Source organism: Cavia porcellus, unplaced genomic scaffold, assembly GCF_034190915.1.
Source record: "Cavia porcellus strain 051 isolate PalLab524CR breed Dunkin Hartley unplaced genomic scaffold, mCavPor4.1 scaffold_23, whole genome shotgun sequence".
Taxonomy (NCBI): Eukaryota; Metazoa; Chordata; class Mammalia; order Rodentia; family Caviidae; genus Cavia; species Cavia porcellus.
The window spans coordinates 56,824,633-56,849,104 of record NW_026947506.1 but is presented as its reverse complement, the minus strand read 5'-3'; the positions used below and the strand labels follow the sequence as shown (position 1 = coordinate 56,849,104).

Here is a 24,472-nt window from a genome sequence, read left to right as displayed (position 1 = left end):
AGTTTCCTTAGTACTCTTTTCCCTTCAGAAAGTTTATTTATCCTTACCTGTTTATGTTGTCAGGTTCAGTGCTAAGATTGTTTCCATAGAAATAAAAGAAAACTGGAGACCTCCATGAAATATAAAACAGTAGACAGAATCTATTAAAATCTCTCCTCTTAGACTTTCTCTCTTAGATGTTTCCCTGCTCTCAGAGGCTAAGACAAGGGGATTTGATGCAAAGTAGATTTGAATTTAGCTAGCTCTGCCTACCACTTTCTTGACTAAACAAGTGATTGTGGGTCTCAGCATAACGGGGATACTGTGTCACTGGCTCCTGGTGAAAGAGAATGAGATGTTATCTACACTGTGACATTCTTAACAGAGTGGCTCCAGTGGCTGAATTCACACATGCATGTATGGTCCTGTTGGTGGGGGCTGGAATCACCTTTTTGCTACTTGGCTTCCATCCTCTGCTGGGCCCAGTGGGCTAGCTTCTGTTTCTCAAGGTCATGCCAAGGGCACAAGAGCTTCTCGTGTAGCTCCTGTTTATAGCTGGCACACAGCACTTTGCTTTGCTTGACTGGTCAAGGAAAGTCCTATGACCAAGTCCAGATCTCTAGGGTGGGGAAAAAAGAGGTTTCCTGTTTAGTGGGAAAAACTTCAAAGTCAGTAGCAAAGGGTATGGGCATATGGAAGGGTGCAGGATTGCAGCACAAGGGTATTTTGTCACACAGTACAAACAGGCTCAGCTTCGTCACTATCAATGGAATAGACATTTTAGCTTTGGACTAAGATAGGCAGGGACTCGTTAGGACTAAAATAGGCTTGGAGGCTGGTGTGGAGAATCTTAAGAGTTGGATTTGGTCTGTCCTTGGGCTTCTGCTATGGATGGAAGTTATAATAACAAAAAATAACTCCAGAAACTGGGCATGGTATCAATGCCTGTAGTTCATAATCTCAGCACTTAGGGAGGCAGAGGCAGGAGGACTGCAAACATGACTGACTGATAACTTAGCAAGACCCTGTATTGATATGAAAACTACAAGGGAGCTGGGACATAGCTCTGTGTAAAGGTCCTGTGTTGGATCCCTAATACCACCAAAAAATAAATAAATAAATAAATGAAATAAATAGCACAAGGACAGATAATGTAAGGGATGGAGCACTAGGTCTATGGATACAGCTTGACATGACTATAGCCATCTTGAATTATAACTGTGCCCCTGTTTGGCCATGTAACCTTAATGGTTTTAGGTGCATAGTTTTCCAGCAAACCATAAATAGATGATATTGTTAGAGTCATATATGAGGCTTTACAATTGGACCCTGGCTTTATGTATGTTCCTGACTCTGTGATACTGATTTATGAAATACCAAATACACGCTGACAAAATGAAGTCACTTTTTCCCTAACCCAGATATACATCCCTCTGTTTGACCCAAATTCTTGGAGTCTAACTGATCTTATTAGGGTCCAGGGCCATGCTTCCATCAGTGAGTCCTCCAATAAATTACACTATGTGCAACCCTGAATCTGCTGCCTGTCTTCGGTCACACAGCACCCTGGGGACAGGTCTCATACCATAGGACCAAGTCTTTCCAAAACAGTGAGGGTGGGGGAAATAAAGTATTTTCAGGATCCCTGTCAATAAAAAGATGGGCTTGATTGTTGAATTTAGCAAGAAGATTAAAAGGAAAAAAATAGCTACTTTGGTAAAATGTGTCCTGGCTGTGCAGAAGTTACAGAGTACAAACCTGTAGACCTGCTTGGAGCTCCAGGTGAGCCAGGAGGGGTGTGGTGAGACGAGATTTTGGCTGAGGACAGAGGTTTTTATGGTGTTATGTTTCCATAAAGAATCCTATTGGCCAAACTTGAGACCTGCTGGGTTTTGGAATAAGGATATTTATTATTTCCAATTTGCATCATTTCCTAATGTGCTTCCACCCCTCCTGCAGCAATTGGCCTCCCCTTTTACTCTTCCCCTTAGAAAGGCAGCAGGATAAACACTATGCATGAATAAACATAGGCTGCATTTCCTGTGCCTTGAGTGCGAAGGTTTTCTTAGCTCTGACCTGAAACTGTCTGCATTAATTTACCTTTAATTGTTTTTTGAAATTCTATTCCTGAGCCATTGCTTAATAAAGCTCCAGGGGTTTTCTTCCTTTCTTTCTTTTTTGGTTTAGTTGAATCCTACAAGATAAGCTGCATCCTACCCAGACTCACTCATGTACTGATCTAAGAATGTAAAGGATGCTCCCTTGGGTGCATGTGTGTGTGTGTGTGTGTGTGTGTGTGTGTGTTTCCTTACTTACCACTTATAAAAAAAAATCGCTGTACAAAGCAGAGAACTATGCTCAGTACTTGGTCAAAGAAGGAAAATCAACCCCTTCTGCTTAAAAAAAAAAATTATTCTGACCATAGAGGAACAGGTAACTTCTTTGTCCATATCTGGACCTCCTACTCTACCTTGAACTTGGCCAAGGGAAGCTGAACCTCCTCGGTTTTTTGGCTAAAGAAAATTGCTCTGTCCTTGGAAAAGGAATTCTTTATGACTCAGAGAAAATACTTCCTATGTAGTCATGGAGCCACTAGGTGACCCATCCAAGAATATAAAAGGTCTTGGGGAGTAATCCAAAATCAATGTTTGTAGGAAGCAGTCTGGCAAAGAAGACACAGAGCTCTGTTTACCCTAAAGTGCCTGAAAACAGGACCAGAGACAGTGCCTAGCCTGTGACTACAGCGTGGGGTGGCATGCTGGCAAAGAGTTCTCTGGCCCTGTGGCCTGGGTTCACCTCCTGCTTGAAGCTCAGGAGAGTTATGATTTCCTCCTAAGGAAATTCCCCACGTGCATTCATCCATACCCGTGTGCATTCAGTTTCTAAAACTCCATGGGGCTTCATGGAAGCCTAAATAAAGACTCGTGGAACAGGCTATGGCATGAACTGGATCTCAGTGCATGAAAATTGCCTGATTGCATTGATGATATAGACAAGGAAATGCGAAGGCTAGGGGCGGCAGTGTGGGATCTGAGCTTGAGGTGAGTGGCTCTTCCTGGAGGAACTGCAGAACTCACTACAGGAAATTAAGCCACTCAGCAAAGTGCTTGCTTTCCCTAATAAGAGTGCGCCAAGTGACAGGCCTCATGCATCTCCGTTATTCCAGCCCATGTCTGGTTTTGCAAGGTCTGCTGTTGCTAAAAATGATGCCACTCTCCTAAGATGAGAGGAAAGGCTTGATGAGGGGGGAAGTGAAGCGGGAGGACTGGGCCAGTTAATGCTCTTGACCGGAGCAGCTTTGAGAATTTGAGCCCTGATTAGTAAATCAAGAGAGACAGACATGCAGTTGTGTTCGGGATGATATCTTTTAAGCACTGTGGTGCTATCACCAATGTTATAATTAGGGCAGGAAATAAGTGATACCTTTGATCAGGAAGAGCAGAGGGAATGAATACGAGAGGGAGGATTTTCACGTGTGCGCTCAGTAACCATTTATCAGCCAAGTACTGTGCGGGTTCTGGGAAAATAAAAGAAAACGCAAGCTGGGTGCCCAAGTGGAAAGGAAAGGAGCAAAGAGGACCAGGTTGTTGCCCGGGTGTTGTGGTTTGGCTCTGTACCTTCCCACTAACTCTCCTGCACGCGGAGGCGGGACTTTTGGAAGATGATTGGATCAGGGGCCCGTCACTCATCAGTGGATTCATCCATTAGTACCGAGCTGAGTCTGCAGTGAGGAGGCGGGGCCTGGTTAGAGGTGCTCGCTGGGGGCGTGGCCTGGAACAGTTTGTTTCCCTCCTATCTCCTTTGCTCTCAGCTCTCTAGCTGTCCTTGGTGGAGCAGCTTTTCTCGGCCATGCCCCTCCGCCATGCTGTTTCTGCTTTGGAGCCAGCTGACCACGAACTAGTTTTAAGCCAACATAAACCTCTATTCCTTCAGGTTGTGGGTGTTGGATGTTGTATTGGGCGACCAAAAAGTTACTAGGACACATGGAGACAAAGCAACAGAGAAGTGCTTGATCTTGCGCTAGGATGGGGCGCTGTGGCTGGTGCTGTGATTTGGAGGAAGAGGTGTGAGGCAGGAGGGAAGGGCATTTAAGGCAGAGAGGAAAGTGTAGGAATGGGGAGGCAGCATTCCCTGTTCTAGGATGTATGAGTTTGTGTAGTGCCTGGAGGATGAGAGGTGAGTTGGGTCCAACTTTAGTGTCAGGCTAAAGAGTTTGAACATTATTCTGAAAGCTATGGAGAGGCGAAGAGATAATTTGAGGAGCAGAGTGGCATCATCACATTTGCATTTGAGGAAGATCATTCTAGCAGCAGTGGGCAGTGGGGTGGGTAGAATGGCCTGGGGCTTTGGGGTGGGAAAGACCCGAAGACCGGAAGGAAGCATGGGTAGATTTTGCTTTCTATCAGGAGGCGAGCCATGAGGATGGAAACTATGCCAGTAGAAAAACGGGGCAGCTGAAAGAGTTAAAGACATCATGTTACAGTGACACATGCGTACTCGGTTTATAGCGGTACAACTCGTAATAGCTAAGTCTTAGAAGTGGCCAATACGCTCGATACATGAAAGGTTAAAAATGTATGTAGCTAAACACCACGGAGAATTGCTGGGCCATAATAAAGGATAACATTGAGTCATTTATTGGGAAATGCATGCACCTTGAGACCATAATGCCAAGTGCGGTAAGTCTGACATGCAAGGTTAAACATTGCATAATTTATCTTATAGACTCAAAATAAAATAATTTTAATGTGAAAATAAAATATAGATGATAGGAAACAGGAGATAGACTTTGCAGAGATAGGTGGGACTGGGGAATCAGAAGGGAGGAAAGGAAAAATAAAAAGGATTATTGTGATCTGTGTGAGTACCAGTTTGCCAAGATGAACGCAATTCCTATTTATCAAAAACATATACTAATAAAAAGAAAGGAGGCTTGGAGAGGTCAGATGTCCTAAAGAGATCCTAAAGGTGGCAGGATTCCAGGACCTGGTGACTGATTGGACATGTTGAGTGGGCTGTGACTTAATTTGGCTCCTGAAGGAACAGGGTGATTCCTTCCTGGAGCCCAAGAAGGCACCGAGATAATGGGGTTCCATGTTAGAGCTGCTGAATTTAGGGTGCTTGGGAGCTGGCTCAGCAGAGGTGCCCAGGAAGAAGCAGCTGCCTGGTTGAAGGAGTGGGCTGTGTATTAGTGGGAGCTGTAGATTTGGACCTTGGATGAAGCCACCCAGGACCAGTTTATGAGGAAGTGAAGAAGGTCAGAAGAACTCTTTCTTGAGGACTTGGAATTTTGAGGACAAGCTGAAGATAGAAACTTGTGCCCCAGAATGGGTGGCCAGGGCAGATCCCGTGGGAGGGAAAGCAGGGGCAGGGAAACGGGAATAGTCAGGGACCTAGGATTCAGGGAGGTGTTGTCTTCCATAGGGAGAAAGGGACCGTTTTAAATTCTGCAGACGAGCTGGCCAGCTGAGCAAGGTAAGGAAGTTGCTGTTGCTTCTGACTATGTGATAGGCACCGGGTGGGGAATAGGAACAGTTTTCACAGAAGCCAAATGATTGCTAAGCAGTGAGTGAGTGGTAAGGAAGCAAGATAAGGGAGACAGGCACCACCGAGAAGAGAGCTTTAGGGCTGCAGAGAAGGGATTATTTAGGTGAGAGCTACTAGTCTTCTTTATCTTTTAAGTGAAAGTGGGCAGAGGAGCCGGCGTGGTGGCACACACCTGTAATCCAGACCCTCCAGGTGGCTGAGGCAGGAAGAATACAGGTTGAAGCCCAGCCTGGGAAATTTATGAACACAGAAAACCCAGTCTTAAAATTAAAAATGAAACAAAAGGACTGGGGAGGTAGCATAGTTTGAAGGCCATGGGTTCAACCCCCTGAAGTGGTGAAAAAAGGAAAAAAAAAAGAAGTGGGTACTGGGAGAGGGATGGATACAAGAGAAGGAGATGGGCTGCGAGTCAGGGAGGTTGGGGACCCACAGCATGGTGAACAGGTCGGCTTTGACTCTTGGACCCAGCTTCTACCATGGGGGAGACAGGAGACAGAAGGGCAAACTCAGAGGCAGGTAAGTTTGCATATGGCGAGGGTCCAGGGAATGCACCTCACTTTTCTATGTGGATAGGAAGCCTGACAAGACCCGGATGGCTGGGCTCAACCTCCAGAAGTTCTCTCTCCACAGGTCCTCTTGGGGCCTGGGAATCTGTATTCCTAACAAGCACCCAGAAGATGCAGATGTGCAACTCCAGGTCTGTGGACCATACCTGGAGGTTTCTGCCAGTGCCTTGACTTCCTCGGTGGAGTAGTACACACAGGTCATTGCAGAGCAGGAGGTCAGCAGGAGGGCAGTGGAGAGGGATGCAGTCACAGAAGGGCTGCAGGGCAGCTCTCAGGGCTCTGTGGACCACAGGAACCTTGGACTTGTCCCTCCTGCAGCAGCCAGGGCTGAGAGAAAGGCAGAGCATGGTGGAAGGGAAGAGCACAGACTTTTGCTGGATGGGAAGAACTTGAAGCCAGGGATGGGTGACCAGATTGAGAGGAAATGCAGTGGCCTGGGCCCTAGAGGAGCAAGAGGAGGTGTTTAGGGAGCACAAGGCAAGAAGACTAGAATGGAAGGGGACTCTGATTCTTGGAGCTGATGGTGGCTGTAGTGCTTCTGCCATGGACAGAGGCAGAGAGGCTATGGAGTTTGGGGATGACTGCACTGCAGTACCCACACTGGGTAGCCCTGCCAGACTTCCTAGGGTGTGGGTCAGAGGCTCTGAGGCTGTGACAGGAGTAAGGATTGCAGTGACAAGGTTCTCATGGGATGTGACACCTCAATCTGGTGAAATCTTCTCTTCTGAGATAAAGGGCAGTGTGTGAGGGTTCCTTAGAGAAAAAGGATTAATGGTGTGTGTGTCCTGCAGCAAAAGAAAGAGAGAATTCATTTTTATTATGATAAAAATAAATACACAAATGTTCACCATCCTAACCATGTTAACTGTGTTATAAATATACATAGTGTTTTGTGACCACCATCCTATTTCTATGCAAACCTTTTTTCATCCTGTAAAACCAAAGCTCTGTGTTAATCAAACAACTCCTCCTCTTTCTCTCTTTTTCCCTGCCCCCCAAAATCCCCATTCCATTTTCTGTCACTAAGAATTTGACCTTTTAGGTCCCTCATCTCAGTGGAATCATCCAGGATTTGTCTCTTTGTGGCTGACTTGCTTCAGTTAGCATGTACTCGGGTTTCATCAATAGTTTCTTTTACAAGACTGCATTGCATACGTACAGATGGACGGGCCAGTGGTGGATGGATGAATGGATGGATGCATGCATAAATAGGTACTATACCAAAATTTGGTTTTCTGTTCATCCATTCTTGGACTGCAGGGTTGCTTATTGTGAATTATAATATAGTTGTACAAATAAGTCCTCAGGACCCCACTTTCAGTTCTTTGGGGTATATACATAAAAGTGTAATTGCTAGATCTTAGAATACTTCTATTTTAATTTTTTCGGAATCTACTATACTGTCTTTTACAGTGTCTGTACTATTTTACATTCCCACCAGCAGTGACTAAGTGTTCCAATTTCTCCACATCTTATCTAACACTTTTTATTACTTTTGAATTTTTGGTGGTAACTTCCCTAACAGGTGCAAAGTGTGACTTTCCATAGTGATTAGTGATGTTGAATAGAGGGATCAATATTTTAAGGTATCGGCTTGTGTGATTGTAAAGGCCAGCATATCTAAAATCTGCAGGCCAGTTGGGCAGGCTGTAGACTTAGGGAACAGAGGAAGTAGTCCCAATCTAAGGACTTTTCTCAAGTGCCTCGAGCTTTCTCTTCTTAAAGGTTTCTATTGATTGGCAAGCCCCTCCCATGAGACAGAGGTTGGTCTGCATATGCCAAGTCTATGAAACGAACTGTTAAGATCATCTGGAATAATGTTTTCCCAACTATCTGACTGTCATGTCTCAATCAATTAACCACTGCAGTAAGTCAGATTTTCCTGGAGACTGACTTGGTAATCCAGCATCATGTCCACCCTGAGTGCAAGATGAAAGGAGCATTCTGTGTCCTTGTTGGAGAGACAGTGAGACTGTGGGCAGTGGGATGTCAGCCTTGGTCCATGGAAAGCATATAGGATGTCCCAGTGTTTTGCATCAGTCAGCATGTATGGCCATTTCCGAGTCTGGGGTGTGATTGTCTTTTTATAGTAGAAAAGGCACCCCCTTTTCTCTTCTTGGTCAGCCAAGTTCAGAGGCTGGAGTAGCTTGGATGGGCACACACCCAGCCATGTCTGGGGCTAAGCTTGTGCCATTTCATGGAATTCAGGCAGCAGCCAAGAGAGAAGACTATTCCCCACCCTAGCCTTTCCTTTCTGGTTACTACCTGCTAGATGCCACCACTGGAAAAACTGAACCCCAGTAACTGGCTGGGCCCCACTGACGGCTTTCTCGTGGGCAGCTTTTGCCTTCTCCTGCTGAGAATCTCAGCTCCAGGGTACACCTGGAATATCTGGAATATCTCACTGGATGCCAGCCAGTGAGGCATGGCCAATCAGGGAAGAGGGCCATCGAGGCTCAGGGAGAAAGGTGTGCTAATTCTGAAAGTGAAGAGGGGGTGACAAAGAGGGCAGTTACAAGCATACAGTGAATGTTTAAATATGAAAATATATCTTACATATACGAGACATCACCATTAATCCCATCATTCATGCCACTTTCCGAAGCAGTTCTGGAAGCCCTCTCTCTTGAGTGTCTTTAGTTGCACTGGTGAAGCTGCCTTGATGTCCTGAATTGATTGAAAACATTTGTTTTCATAGTCATTTTGACTTTGGGGAAGAGCCAGAAGTTGCCTGGTGCCAGACCCTGTGAACAAGGTGGGTGAGAACACACCGTCACTTGTCTAAGAGCCTGCCTTTCTTTGGGATGGAGCTAGGCTGCAGCATTTACAGCATTTTTGATCACACTTCTAAAGATACTCACGACAGAGGTTTTCAGAACCGTTCAGAATGTGCCCGGCATAGTGTCAAGCATGTTTGAAGTAAGGGGAAGTTTTCTGAGGGAGATTAACATCAGTGTGTCTTTAACTGTAATAAAGTTTTAAAAATGTAAACATTCACCGTATCCATCAATCAACCCCTGTCTCTTAAAAGTAAACATCCATTGTATTTTCGATCAGAGCTTGAATTCTGAATTTGCTCATGTGATCAAAACACATTCAGGAAGGGTGAACCCCAAAGGACCGAGACTGCCAGTTGGGAAGTGGATTTGACGTGGTATGGAGCAGTGACAAGGACAAGGTGGTCACAGAAGGACTCCTCGTCCCCTCTCTGACCTCAGCTATGGAAGGAGAGTGTGTGAAACAAACCTGCCGTCATCCTCCTGTGTTTTGTCATTGACGTATGGATGCTTTTGGGGTGCCTGGGTGATATTTCCGATTCAAACCTCCTGCTCCCTGGGGCTCCCCACGTTTCCTCCATGTTGCCTTCTGTGCCATGAAGAGCTTGGGGTTGGCAGGGATGCATGATAAGCAGGGTGCAGGCCGTGGTCAGCTGCCACGACTCACATTAATTGATCTTTATGAGCATGGGCATGTTTACAGAGGATCTGAAAGTGAGAAACATCAGTGGGAATTTGCAGATCCTGATATGAAATCTGTGATTCCATTGTGAGTCCAGCTGTTTAGCGCTTAATCTCTAAACAAGCTTACAAGGATTTCTTCTAAACGTTTGTGGAAGAGAAAAGAAAGGGAACCCTGGTACATGTGCTCAGCGGCACTCTAATTGTCTGCTCCTTCCTTTATTCTTGACTGTGCAAGTTTGACCCAGTGATCTGTCTTTCAAATCCGGCTCGCAGCTCCTGTCCCTGCCCTCCTGGTCCACCTCGCTCATCTATTACAGCAGTGGAAGGTGCAACCTCTGCCCCTTAGCATTTGCAGCGTGGCATTAGCGGCTCCCTCGTTAGGAGTGTTTAATGTGTTTTAGCTGTCACAGCCCGGAACTCTGCGTTACTGATGGCAGGTCTGGAGCAGGGGCAGGTCGTGGTAATTTGTCTCGTGGCTGCAGTGGGGTAGCAAGGCTCGTCGTTGCACCTGGGAGCCACAGCTGAGCTGAGCAGCCAGGAAGGCTCTGCAGAGCTGCTGCACAGTGACTTCCACAAAAACCAAGGGGCAAGGGACAACCCAGTTGAGCTCTGGAAGAGAAGCTCTTGCTTTCAACAAGACCCAAGCGACAAGGACTGGAACCTTAACTCATGTCTTGTGAGTACCTGCCCAGCCCAACCGTCCTGAGCATGGACCAGTGAGCTTTCCATACCCACCCTCTTCAAGGTTATGAACTCTGCCCCTGTGCTGTAGGACAATGAAGATGACAGGAATGGGACAGAGTGCCGCAGAGCTTCAGGGCAGCTCATTAGCAGCAGGACCTTTGCAAGATGCAAGCATGATTGAGAACAGAGTTGGCCCCATCTGCTTGGGGTCCTTCCAATGGGGGAGGCTTCTGATAACACCCCGAGAGGGGACCACTCAGTGTGCACCATGTCCAGACTAGGACACTAGGGGCTTTGCCTGCATCCCTCATAGTCATGATAACCTGAGGGTGAGGGCAGGTTCATTTCTTCTTACTCATACCCCTCCTGAAGAGTATTCCCCTGGCCCGCCCTCGATTAGAAAAGCCACTGCACACTGGAAGGGCATGGTGCGGCCAGCCTCAGAAAACTATCCCCTTCTGGAGACTTTTAGGGTAGATATGAAGAAAAGGGGCCCCACTTAGATATAGGACCTAGCTATGGCCTTCCAGCTTCTAAATGCTGAGCAGGAAGCCACATGGAGTTTTGCCACTACAACTCCCTTGGCTCCCATGGCCAGGCAGTGGCAGTTAGAAGAGTTTAAGCACCTCAAGGTGAGTTCTTAACCAGGTACCTTGAGTGTGTTTTTCAGACTTTCTGTATGACTTAGGATAAGTGACTTCACCTCTCTGGGCCCAGCATTCCTCATCTGTGAAATGGGCATGATGATATTGCCTAGTTTCATAAGATTTTGTGAGAGACAAGACAGTCCAGTGCATGGAAGCTTCTGTGGGTTTCTTTCATGCAACCTGCACTAGGTAAATGTCACTTGTCATGACCGCCATCAGCAGAAGCATCTATAATCCACCCACCACACCTCCTGGACCACATCACATCTAAGTCCATTTACAGTCATGGGGACATCAGTTTGACTTCAGGTTGGCAGACAGGGCCACAAGTGTGTCTTACTGTGTCTCTCATTTGTACCACATTGTGGTCCTATGCAGTGTGGCCTTAAAAAGTGATCACCTGAGGACAGGGGTCTGCTTCTGAGAAGGCGCAGCCACTCTTGGGTCTTGGGTTCCTTTCCTGTGGGGTGAGGGTGGGGGTGGGGGTGTCTCAAGCCTTAACCTTCTGTTTCATCTGTGATTCTTGCTGGTGGTTTCCTACAGGTGGCCCAATCCCCAAGTCACCATCAATGGAGAAAGACTGTGGGCACCTTTGGTGTCGGGTGACGTCATTGCCAGTGGCTGTAGAGGCAGGAACGAGTGGGAGGGGTAACAAATGGTCACCCTTGGGGAGTTGAGGAGTTTGAGGTCCCACTGGCCATGTGAACGGAAGGGCTAGTGGACACGTGGGCATTGACGTCCATGGACCCAGAGGCCTCCTCTCCTTAGTTTTTTGTCTCTGCTTATTTTTCCTTCTTCGTGTGAAGCAGCCTCACTGAGGATCTGTTACTCCAGCAGCCCTTGGAGAGGAGGAACCTGGTTTTGAATTTTTTTGTAGCCCTCTTCTGGCCTTGGGCATTGATTGCAATTGATCCAGACCTCAAGATAGCTTTCCTGCCAACAGTCCTTTTTCATGCACAAGATTGTGTATTGCTTACTAAATAGTTATTGGGAGGAAATTTGTCCTTTTATGGGACCCAGATCTGATTCAGGGGTGCATGCAACACCCCCAGCGATAGATTTTGGCAGTGTTGCAGTTTATGTGGGGGACTATCCCCTGCTTGTTTCCTGAACATCTTTCGCATCTAGAATCTGTTCTTTCATCCTCAAAAACTTTCAGGTTGTTTGCCCCCAGAAGACCAAAGTGGAGGCCAGAAGTGTGTCAGGGTCATATGGGGGCACAGGAAGCCAGGCTCCTAGCTGGATGCTCCCTTCTTAGGCTATTTCTGGGCCACAGAGATCAGCATGCCTAACATGGCACTGAGCACCACACAAGATTGGGGAGTCCCTTGCACCCCAGCTCCATAGCAAGGTGCAGGACATGTATGTAAATGCACTAGGTCCTCAGGCCATAGTGGAAACTGGCTCATCCTTACCTCCCAGGGGCAGGAGCCGATTCTGGTCCTGCTCTGTTCCTGTGGCTGGAGTCCTCCTTCTCACTTTCCCCCTCCACCTTCTTCTCCCTTCCTGGATCCATCTGCCCTGTGAGATGGTGTTGGGTTTCTGACTGAAGCAGCACATGTGTCAGTCAGTGTCCGAGGCTGCTCCGTACAGAGAGTGCTTAGTGCATCAGTTGCCGGTCTTTCTGTTCGTCCAGCATTTCTAAGCATCTTCTCTCTGAGACAGTAAGCTAGAAGCACTGTTGTGGTTTAGATCTAAAACACCTGCCAAAATCTCTGCTGAAAAGTGGGGTTTTGGAGGGTCATGGGGACTCTGTACGATTAGATTCATCCATGGCTGAATGTGCTCTTAGGAAGTGAGGCTGGCCTGAGAAGGTCACTGGGGGCATGACCTTAAAAGATGCATTCTTGTCCACAGCTCCTCTCTTCTCTCTGCTTCCTGGCAGCCAGGACATGAGCAGCGGTCCTCTGCGTGCTCTTTCGCTGTGCTGGTTTTTCCTTGGACCCAAATGCATGAGACCCTGAGGACAGCAGTTCCAGGACAGGTGACTGTTAGCTGGGCAGTGTTAGAGTCTTGGGCTCTGCAGGGAGGAGAGTCTTGGGTGGGCCCCATGGGATGGACCTGAGTTAAGGGAAAGTTCTAGAAGTCAGTCCACGGTCATTAGGGATGCATGAAAAGGAGCAAAGAAGCCAGAATGGAGAAGAAAGGCACCAGCTAGGCAGCTCAAAACCTTTTATTGGAGAGTACTTCAGTGTCTCCTGGAGATCTTAAGGTTCTGTGTCACTTGATCCTTACTGGAAGCCTGGAGTTGGGCAATATGATCATTTACCAGTTTCCTTGCAGCACAAGGGATCGAAACCCAAGGCTTTTGTACCAATCTACATCTCTGGTCTTTATATTTTATCTTTTTATTTTTGAGACAGAGTCTCACTAAGTTGCTGAATTGCTCAGGCTGAGCTTGAACTTGCGATCCTCCTACCTCAGCCTCCCGAGTGTTAGGCTTAGGGCTGTGCACCCCCACTCCCAGCTCACTTCACAGTTTTGCAGATGGAGGAATTGAAGGGTACAGAGGTGGCACAGCGAGTTGTTAGCCCAGGACCACGTGGACTGTGCGTAGCAGTGCACTTCTCATTTCTTAAATCCCCAGTGATTTATTGATTTATTCCTGGCCACCTGGACCCATGATAGATCATGACTGAGGACTCCATTTCCCAGAGGCTTTTCTGTTTCTCATGTTGTCAAGAGGTAGTTCCATGCCGGCCAGGGAGCTCAATGTCCAGTTCCATCCTGCACTGCAGCCTGCTCTTCACCCATGGGTAGAGAAGTCGGTGTGGTGCATGACATCTGGCCTTTCCTGCCCGTTGCAAGGCCCGGAGGCTGATAAGAGCACAGGTCTCCAGAAAGCAGAGCGGGGGAGCAGCCCTGCATTAAGTGCTGGGGTGTGCGGTGAGCTTGCCTGTGTGCAGCCTGAGTAATGGGCCAGGCTGGAGCATCTGCAGGATTGCCAGGCCCAGGATTTAGGAGGGGGCCCCCAGGGACCTCCTGGCGCACCCTCACCCCCCTAGATTACCACCCCATCAGTGAGGTGCTTCCCGCCAACAGCCAGAGCTGGCACCTGCCAACAGCCCTCCTAATCTCCCTGGCATCCCCCAGAAGTGGATTTACAGCGACAGAGTAAAAATGAGGCTGCGTGATCAATGGATCCCTGGACGCTCTCCTCCAGGAGACACCAATGTATATTGTAACAAAACTTTTATTTTCTTCTGAAAATTGCCTCTGTGATTAATATGGCCCGACACAGCCCAAGCTGTTCAGCATAAAAAGCAGCCGTATGTCTCGCTGCTCCCCTTCAGCATTCTATCCTACACACTCCATCCCTCAGTCTCCTTTCTCTTGTTTTGCTCCCTCACCGTGCGTGGTGCTCTGTATCCTGTGTCCTCTTGCAGGGGAGGAGGATGCATTAAAATGTGCAAATCTCCATACCGCAGTCTGCTTCTTTTCTGGTTGGTATTTCCGATGGCTGAGACCAAGCATGACATTCTTCCTCAGTGTGGTCTAGATGGAGGCTGGTGCTTTCGTGGCAGTAGGGAAGCCCAGGCTCCTCTGCATCACCTGGAACCCCAAGGGGGCCTGTCTGGAGGAGAAGGAGGTTTGTCCTTGAGTCCCTGTCTTCCTGCATGTGTGAGAGGTGGCTGGTTACTCCTGCAAAGCATGTCTTGAGCACAGAGTGCTGCTCCTGCCTGCAGAGGGAGTCTAGGAGGGCTTCCTGTATAGTGGAGTGGGGACAGCACTACAGCCCCAGCCACATCCCTTTTAAGTTTGAGACAGGATCTTTTTAAATCACTATGTTGCTGAAACTGGGTTTGAACTCGTGATCCTCCTGCTTCAGCAGAGGATTCTGTAATCCCAGAATGCTGGGATTAGAGGCATGTGCCACCACACCCAGCCTGCCTTTATTCTGGTGTCTAACATGCTATGCACAGGGAGTGGTAGAACCTAACTGTTAGTTTGGATCCTCATAAAACAAACGTTGGGAGAAGGATGAGTGCAAATACATTATATGGGAGATGAAGGGAGCTTTGCTAGGGCGGACAGGACTTAAGGAAGCTATTCCCAAAACTGTGCTATGCAGATTGCTGCTGTGAGTTCTGGGGCCTTAATCTGGCTGGGAGATTGGGAGAGAAGCTTCTGAAGGGGCAGCAGAGTTGGGGTATTTGTCCATCGACTCCCAGTGACATTTAGATAGAGCTTTGCAGGCAGGGGGGTAGCTTGAACGTCAGGAAAGAAGGTTCCAGGTGAGGAAGTCCAAGTGCTGGGGGTAAAATGTGGCACAGATGTGCACTGAGCCAGGGCCACGACAGAGCAGGATGATACAGCTAAGCACAAGGAGCTGTGTCCCCAAGATGGGTCTTTCCCCTTCCTTGAGGTGGGGGTGATTTCAGGGAGGTGGGACCCTTTGACACTGTCCTCCCTGTGGTTCATTCTCAGCTCTTAGCAAGGGAGATGCTGAGAGAGAGCTGTTCTTCTTGCCTTAGGAAGCCGTGTGTGAGAAACAGATGAAATGTCTCCCCCTGAACACAGCAGAATTGCCTTCACGCTGCCTCTAAGCTGCTTTCTCCTCTCTCTCCCCAGGTGCAAGGAGCTCAAGTACTCCAAGGAGCTGCCCCAGATCTCCATCATTTTCATCTTCGTGAACGAGGCCCTGTCGGTCATCCTGAGGTCTGTCCACAGCGCTGTCAACCACACGCCTACCCACCTGCTGAAGGAAATCATCCTGGTGGATGACAACAGCGACGAAGGTAAGGGGGCTGCGACCCGCATGCAGGATCATGTGGTCAGCAGGATGGAAGGGCACTTTCCTCCCAGGGGGCACTTGAGAGAGGGAGCTGTTTTACAGGAAGAAGAAGTCAAGGCAGATGCTGGTGTTTTCCCTCCCGGGCTCTTAAGAACACACTGCTAGGTAGGGATCTCAGGCTCCCTTTTCACATCACCTAAAGCACTTAACAGAGAAGAGCTGAATTCTTCCTCTACCAGCTCCAACTGCTGCCTGCATTGTTTTTTCCTAAAAGGTTAAAAAAATAAAAGTTCGGTTCTGTGTTGGGGAAACTGTTCATTTTGTATCAGAATCACTGCCGGGACCTTAAGAAAATATAAAAATCAAAGAGTGGGTGGCAGTGACAACACTCCTCAGCGAACCCTGGAGACTGTCAGACAGCGCTGTGGCATGGAAGTGTGGTCGAGGCTGGCACTGTGCCCTGTGCCCTGCATTCACTCATAGCCTACACCATGCACTGTGCTTGCTGTGGGGAAGAACCTCGTAAGCTCATCACGGTCACAGAAGCAAGGGAGTGAGCCTGCTGAAGGCTGAGAGGCTTTTTCTCGGAGCAGTTGCAGAACTGGGAGGGGACTACACCCCTGGCTGTCAGGAGCTGAGGAGAAGGAAGCGAAGCAGGATCTCCCTGAAGGAGAGAAAGTGAGGTAGTAGTTAGGTGCAGAACACAGGAACACAGAGCTGAACTTCTCACTTTGGAGTTGACGTCCTCTTTCCCTTCTGAACGGTCAGCCATCCCCAAGGGCCTGAGTACACCTGGACCCAGCAATATACCTTTGCCAGGGCCTCTAGTGTGTAAGGCCTGGTTTTGCGATAGATTTCCGCACCCCTATCTTCTCTCTTTGTGTTAGTTACACTCTTGTTGCTGAGACATAATATCAGATTCCCGTAGTTTAAAGAAGGAGAGGTCTAATTTGGCTCATGGTTTCAGGGGATTTAGTCCATGGTCAGTAGAAACATTATGGCAGAACAGCATAGTGGATTGAAGATGCTTAGTTCCTGTCAGCTGGGAAGCGGAGCAGAGGAACAGCACCAAAGAAGAAGGGGGCCAGGGCCTAGATGTGGTCCCCAAGGTCACACCTCCATGACCCACCAGGCACACCCAGAAGTGTGCTTTCCTAATCCTCTGGACATTGCCTCATCCATGACGTTGTACGATGGCTGATGGTCATGGTTTGTCTTTTCATTATCTGTAGATACGGAGCATAATGTGGGTGGTCTTCTGGGGAGGAAGAGAATCTGAGCATTTGGAGGCTCTGAGCCTGGTGAGTCTGACTCATCTAAGCCCCCTTCTCTGCAGCCCTTTCAACGCATGCTGCCCCTTACCTCAGCAGTGCCTCTACGCATGAAGGCAGGGAGTGAGGAGCCAGGTAGGGTTGGGGAAGGGTGCTGGGGACAGGGCACAAAGCAAGGCCTGCAGGGTGAGCTGTAGATGGGCTGATTTGTAGTAAGCACTCACTGCTGGGCTTCCTCCCCAGGAAGTGTTCAGGGGGCCAATCAGAGAGGACGAGTGGACCTGAAGGCATGTCCTGTGGAAGCCCAGCTCTGTGAAGGGCCAGTGGGGTGTGTGGTACAGGCTGGGCATTTAGTGCATTCAGTAGATATCTTAGTATGAGATGCCTGAAACAAAGATTTGAGTGCAATTAGTTGGTTTGGGAAGTGAAGAGAATGTCACATGAGATGTGGGAAGTAAGACAGGGATGAGAAGGTGTCCCCAAAGAGTAGGTTACTATGGCCATAGGAGCTGAAATTTCCTGGAGGATCCTGAGAGCTGGTTTATAGCCCCCCACCCCTGCCACCCACCCAAAGGGAGCAGGTTGCTCCAGGGCGACGGAGCCAGGGTATTTCTACACCTTCAGTATCAGGTGTCCTAGCTGGGAAACCTTCTGGGACAGAAGTTCTCTTTCAAGGTGGCCAGAGTGAGCCTGAGAATCTAAATTTCTTACAAGCTCCAGGTGAGTATGGAGACCATACTTTGAGACCCTCTGGGTTGAACCTCTGAGCCTTGAGCCTGCTATGAAACCTCCATTTCAGTGTGAGGTTCAAGCAGAGATGTTCATTGAGTATGGGAAGGGAAAGGAGGAATTTGGTTCTGTTAGACTGAAGTAGGATAGAAAAAATAAAGATGGTGGAAAGGAGAAAAGAGAAAAATTGTGATTTTAAATATAAAAACACAGCTTCAGAACACAAGACTAGTTCAAAATTTTGTTGTTGGGCCATTTCTTCTCCTTGCAAATGGTTTTCTTTTGCATTTGTAAAATGGGTTTTTCTCCATCAAGGGGAGACAGCTATCACCCCCTTTTTGAATGTGTATTTCCTAAGTCAGTCCTTTTCTTGCTGTTTACTGTCTAGTCCTGAAACTTCTTTGTCTGAGATGGGAATGTGAGACCCTCTCCCACAGGTGGTGTGGGCGTGTGTTTTCAGCCCCACTTCCTGAACCTCCTAGGGCCATGTTGGACTCCACACACCCAGGAGCCAGTGGTTGGCCGTTTTAATGTCGTTATCTTCTTGCCATTCCCGGGCTCTAATCTCAGTGTTTTCTCCAGACCAGAAATGTCTTTTCTTGGACTAGAAGGGGGATTTATTATTATTTTATTCAGATGTTCTTTGTATCTGGCAGTTTTGTAAACACTCTGTATCTACTTGAAAAGACCCCCCAACACACTGTAATCATGGGATTGAATTCCGCCAGACATCAATTTTGTGTATTTAGATAGAATAAGAGTTTATTTTCCCAAGTCTTTTTGATAATGATGTTTTAAAATCTCCTCCTACAATGACTATTCCTTCCTGTGTGGTTAATAATGTTTGATTTCAGCATCTTGTTGTGAGTTTCCTTGGCAGCTGTAGATTTGTATCTGTGTGTCTTCATTATTAACGATGCTTGTTACTATTATGTAATGTTCTCTTTATCTTAAAAGCATACTTCTTTTCTTTGCCCCAAATTTTGTTCTTCTAACATTAGTATTCTTGGCCTGACTTACCTTCAGTTCAAGTTTGATTAAAGCATTATTTTTTTTCTTAGGCGAGCAATTTTATTTTCAGTTCTTAAAAGTAATGTACAATCTATGGAGGAAAATTGGAATGTATCAAAAAAACAAATATAATTGGGAGAACAAACAAATACCGAGGAGAGAGACTAACCAGAGGCAGCTGCACATTCATCCATGCCCTTACCCTCCTCTTAAATGCAAATGTACACAGTTAAGATCTTGTAATATAAACCAGCAAAGGTTCTGCTTTTTTTCTCTTGAAGTAGGAAGCATGATCCTTTTCTTTTTTATTAAAAATGCACTGCAGACATCATTTTAATTAGGTCTCTGTGGTCCATTCTTGGGCTATAGGAAGTGTGATTGAAAAATACTGTGTATGTTTAAATTTTAAAATATGTATTACAGTAGAAGACAAATAGCCATTAATTGCCCTGAAAATCCTCTGCTTGCTTCAAACGTACTTAACACTTCATTCTCACCACTTTCTGAAGCAGTTTATGATTCATGTTTACAGCAATTTCTGTCAAACAAAAACATCATGGTGAGTGTCCCCCTCATTCAACCGGATCTCACACCATATGACCTGCAGATCCTGTCAAGGCCAAAAAGACCACGAAAAGGAAGTGTTTTCAATCAGTTCAGGAAACTGAGGCAGCCACGGCGGCATAACTAAAGAGGAGGACTTCCAGCAGGGGTTCAGAAAGGGACCAGAACAGTGGGGTAAACATGCTTCCAGCTGAGGGGATTTTGAGGGGGATTCACGGCAATGTGTCTCTTATTGTAAAAACACACGCATGTTTCAATGTGAACATTCATGGTGCATTTTGACCACACCGTGTGTTACGCCCTGGCCCAGCTGGATCTTGGTGAACGGAGCTGTGTGGCCAGGGTTAGTGCCCCTGGGAGAAGCAGCACTGTTTTCTTTCCCTTGGTACCAGTGTCACACTTTTAAGTCATGTGTTTTGTTCACGCTGCATACTGATGCCAGTCTGGGTTAAGCCTGAGCAAGATTCATCCCTTTCTATTCTATGCATCAGACTGAAATCACTTAGGCAAAATCAGCCAGGACTTGTTCCTTGCCGAGCCCAGTGTTTGCTTACCTGCCCTGATCATATCTGGGTTTTTTGTTTTTGTTTCTTTAGATTTTAATTTTTATTAGTGTATGTTTGCTGTCTATAAGGAAGGCGTTCATCGTGGTGGTTGGTGCATATACATATCACATTTTAATTCTTTCTGTCCTCCCTCCCCCACTGTCCATCTCTTGATCCCCTTCCTGTTTTTAAAAAATCCATCTCCTTGATGCTATTAGCTATTTTCTATTTTGCTCTTTATTTTTGCTTTGGGTTTCTCATAGGAAACAAACCATGGGGTACTTGAGCTCTGTGTGTCTGATTTGTGTCACTTACTGTTATGACCTCAAGGACATTTGTTTTCCTACAAATGACTCACATTTAATAAAAAGTTAACTAAGACACCCGCTTTCCTGGTGTGCAGCCCCCAGCCTCTCCAGGGCTCTGAATGCGAATGTCCTGTGTCTCCCAGATGGCTCCCCTGGCCCCCTGGGTTCCATAGCTCTGCTGGCCCCATGATGAACCTCGGATTGGTGGGGAAATTCAGGTGCAGGGGGTTGTGTTGGCCGTAATTCTTGCTGTACTGCATTGTTATCCCACACGTGACCATCTTTTATTTTTTCTCCTTTTTTTTTATTTGGGATGTAATGCTCATCTTGTAACACATCATTATGAAAAGGCTTGTGGTATACTCACAGTGTTCAGTACCTACCACCACTAATTGCCGAGCATTTGCAACATTTCTAATATTTTTTTTTCCCCCGAAAGAAATCCTGTACCTGTTAGTGGTCTCTTAATTTGCCCCATTCTCTTCCACCTCAATGAATTTGCTTATTCTGGACATTTGATAAGTAAATGAAATCTATACGTGTGGCTTTTTGTGTCTGGCAACTTTGATTCACACTGTTTTCTAGGTTTATCTACACTGTGACATCTATCTGCATTTTACCCTTTTCTATGAATGAATAGTATTCTACAATATGGATGTCGTACCCTTCACTTGTCCATTTATCAGCTGATGGATGTCTGAGCCATTTCTACTTTTTCGCTATTAGGAAACATTGTGCTCTGAACATTCATGTATAGCCTTATATGTGGGAAAGTTTTAAATTTCCTGTGTGTATGTTAGGAGTGGACTTGCCAAGTTTTGTGGCAGTTCTATGGTTCTTCTTCATCAATGTGTCCAGACTCTTTTCTGTGGAAGCTACAGCATTTTGTATTACCACCAGCAATACTGAAGGATTTCTATTTCTCAACAGCCTGATAAAATTTACTATTTTTCTGTTTTCTTAAAAAAAGTGTGGCTATGCTAGTTGATACAGGGTGGTCCCCTGTGGTTTTTATGTGCATTTCCCTATTGACTGATTGTTTGAATACCTTCCCATGTGCTTATTTGCAATTTGTCTGTCTTCTTTGAAGAAATATCTATCAAAGTACAATACCTATGTAAAATATGGGTTACCTTTTTATTGTTGACTTATAATTGTTCTTTAAATTCTGGATACTCACCCTTGTCAAACATACTTTAAAATATTTTCTTTCACTGTGTGGACTCGTTCATGTTCTTTATGGTGTCCTTTGGTGCATCAGTGTTTTAATTCTATGTCAATCAGTTTGTCTATTTTTTCTGGACAGAGTACTTGAGCTGTTAGTGTCATAGGTAAGAAACTGTTGCCCGATCTGAGGTCACAGAGATTTGCACCTCCCTGTTCTACTAGGAGTTCGAATATGTTAGCTTTGTCCATGGTGAGCTGGTGTTTGTCTGTGGTTTGCCCGACGAGTTTCAGATTCATTTCTTGTCCATAGGGACTTACTATTGTCCCGCCTCCAATCTTTATTGGTACACATTTGTGGTATGGAATCAATACATGCCCTGTGGGGGATTGGCACATATACATTCCAGATCTTCATCGTTTTTACTTTCTTCCTTGGTGTCTATACCCATCCCCAAGTATTTTGCCGTTGCCACAAAGCCTACCTTCTGCTTCCTATCATCCATCTTTTATTTTGATCTTTATGTATGCTTGGGCTTCTCGGATGACAGAAACCATGTAATCACATTCTATGTCTGGTTTGTTTTACTTAGTGCTATGATCTCAAAGTGCATTCCTTTTCCTAGAGATGACTCAGATGTGTCCTTCTTTGTGGCTGACTAGTACTCCACTGTGTACACATTTTCTTTATCCGTTTATCTGCTGATGGGCACAGAGTGCCTCCAAGGTTTAGCTATTAGGGATTGTGCTGCTGTAAACATGGTGTGCACAGATGATGACTCTAACTGTTGGGGAAGATACCTCAAAGGGAAAATAGTTGGGTCAAGTGGAGTAGAGACTGTTTCCCTCTCCACCCCAGTCTCTGACAATGAAATCTTTGTCAGAAAACCAGCAGACTGCAATTGGGAAGAGTTATTTCTGGATTCTCAAATCTGTTTCATTGATCTACACATCTGTCCTTGTGTTTTGACAACTGATATATTTTAAGATTGGGAAATATGAGCCCTCCAACTTCATTCTTTTAAAAAAATTATTTTGTCTGTTCTGAGTCCCTGAATTTTCTTATGCATTCTAGGTCTAGTTTCAATATTTTCTTAAGAAAAAGTTAGACTTTTTCTTAGACACTGCAGAATATGTAGCTCAATTTGGGGAATATTACAATGCTCATTTACAAATTCCGTGAACTCAGATATTTTGCTGCTTATTTAGATATTCTTTAATCTTTTCCAACAATGTTTCATAGTTTTCAGGATCAAGTCTTAATATTCTTTGGTTCAATTTATTTCTAAATATTTTGCTTTCTTGGTGCTCTGACAAATGCAACTGTTCTCTTAGTTTCACTTTGAGGTTCTTCCTTGCTGGTGTACAGAATATTCAAATACAATGCAGTGTATATTAACCATGTATCTTTCATCTTTGCTGAGCTTATTAGCTCTAATCATTTTCCTTCCCTTTTAGTGGATGTAAATTATGCATATATATGTGATGCATATATATGAATATATAATATATATAAATGTATTTTAAAAGTATACATAGTGCCATTTTCAAATTGTGATAACTTTACTGCCTACTAATTGGGGTGCCTTTTATTTCTTGTTCTTGCTGAGTTTCCCTGGCTCTCCTAGCTGCTTTTAAGATGATCTATTAAGAAACACCTGTCATCCCAACAGGTCAAGCACTAGAACACTGAGCTGTGTGCGTTCCTGCGAGTTGACAGGAGCCCTTCCGGGTGCTTGGTCTCAAGTGAGCCCAGGAAACATGGGCTCATGGCAGCAGGAACATCTGTCAGGACGGTCATGTAGCCTGGGACCTGGTTCCAAGACAAAAATATGGCCAGATGGGATGGCTGCTCTGTGCGTTCTGCCTGTGAGTCACCAATGCCTGTGGTCAACCCTCAGGATCAGGTCGAGCAGAACTCATTTGTGACACCAAGTGATTGTCCTCATCTGATCCAGGCTGTGAGCGAGGAGGACAGCATGGATTATAAGGAAGCGCAGGGACCAGGTTCACTTAGGCAGTGTGTCCCTAGCTGAAAAGAGCTGAGTTTGCAGGGGAGACACCAGACGTGACAACGTCCATGTCTACCTCAGGTCACGCTGGCCTGAGTGACCATACGCTACTGTCCGTTGGACCCTGCTCACTTGGGTGTTCTCTGTCCCATTCTGCACTGCATCTCATGCCTTTCCCCGCTGCATGTTCTGCTTATTTTTATGAAACATACCTAGAAGCTCCCTAAGAAAGGCTACAGCGCAGAGAAAATCCCTGGTGTTCACCCTTGTCTAGAGATGACTTTACCCTAACCCATGTGAAGAAAGGACTGGGTGCATTAGGTGTCACCCCTTTCGGAGTTTTGATGATTTTGCTCCATTAATTTCCATCTATCTTTGTATTTTTAGAGAACCAAGACATTCTGATTTCTGGTCTTTTGCATGTCTTACTCCTTCCTGATAGACTGTGGAATCTTCATTTTTTCTCTAGAATTTTGAATTTTGCAGGAATGAGCCATGGCTTCCCTTTTTTTTTTTTTTTTTTTTTTTTTTTTTTAATAGATGGGATTTTTAGTGGCATCAGTCCAGACTCTAATTTCTGTCAGGTTTTGGAATTTTTCTTGTAATTTTAAATTTTGAGGGCCAGGAGTATAGCTCAGTGGCACATCAACTGCCTGGCAAGCATGAAGTCTTGAGATTGATTCCTGCTACCAAAAAACAAAAAAACATACTTTTTGACTTCATTCACTTTTTCCTCTCTTTGTGTCTTTAAACATCTCCCATCATTCTAGCACCACGCCTCCCAAAGTGCCCTAAAATTCTCTTTTCTGTGCTTTGTTTAAACCTTTTTCTCTTTCTTCCCTTCTGTTAAGTTTTCTGCTCTTATAGTTTTACTTCCAAGTGATCATTTGAATCCTCTAAAAGTTCCTTTTTTAAAATATAACATATTGTCCTTATTTAATGGAAGCAGTATGTCTTCTCATCCCTGGAGGATGTTAATAATGTTGTGCTTTGTTTTGTTTTGTTTTTGTGTTTTGCACCTGCGTAGTCTTCCCCCTGGGGTTGCTGTTTTCTCTGTGTCCAGTTCCCATCCTCTGTGTTGGAGACTTTCCTCAGATGTGCACAGAGGTCTGCTGAGTCTTGTTGGCAGCTCATGGTGGTATCATAAAGGGTGATGACATCACCCAGAGCTGGGGCAAAGAGAAGATACTGTTTTATTTTTTAATGGATGTTAGGATTTAGATCTCACAGGCTGGGCATTTAGTTCAGC

General features: G+C 45.9%; 1 protein-coding gene across 3 annotated transcripts in view; it reads left to right on the top strand.

Annotated features, from left to right (window-relative positions):
• The window catches only part of Galnt17 (polypeptide N-acetylgalactosaminyltransferase 17), a 461,519-nt gene that overhangs the window by 186,395 nt on the left and 250,652 nt on the right, over positions 1–24,472 (top strand). For all 3 annotated transcript variants that reach the window (XM_003465769.4, XM_063234478.1, XM_063234479.1), the window contains one exon: positions 15,457–15,623. In XM_003465769.4, coding sequence (XP_003465817.1) covers positions 15,457–15,623 — 167 coding nt within the window. The remainder of the gene's footprint in view (positions 1–15,456; positions 15,624–24,472) is intronic.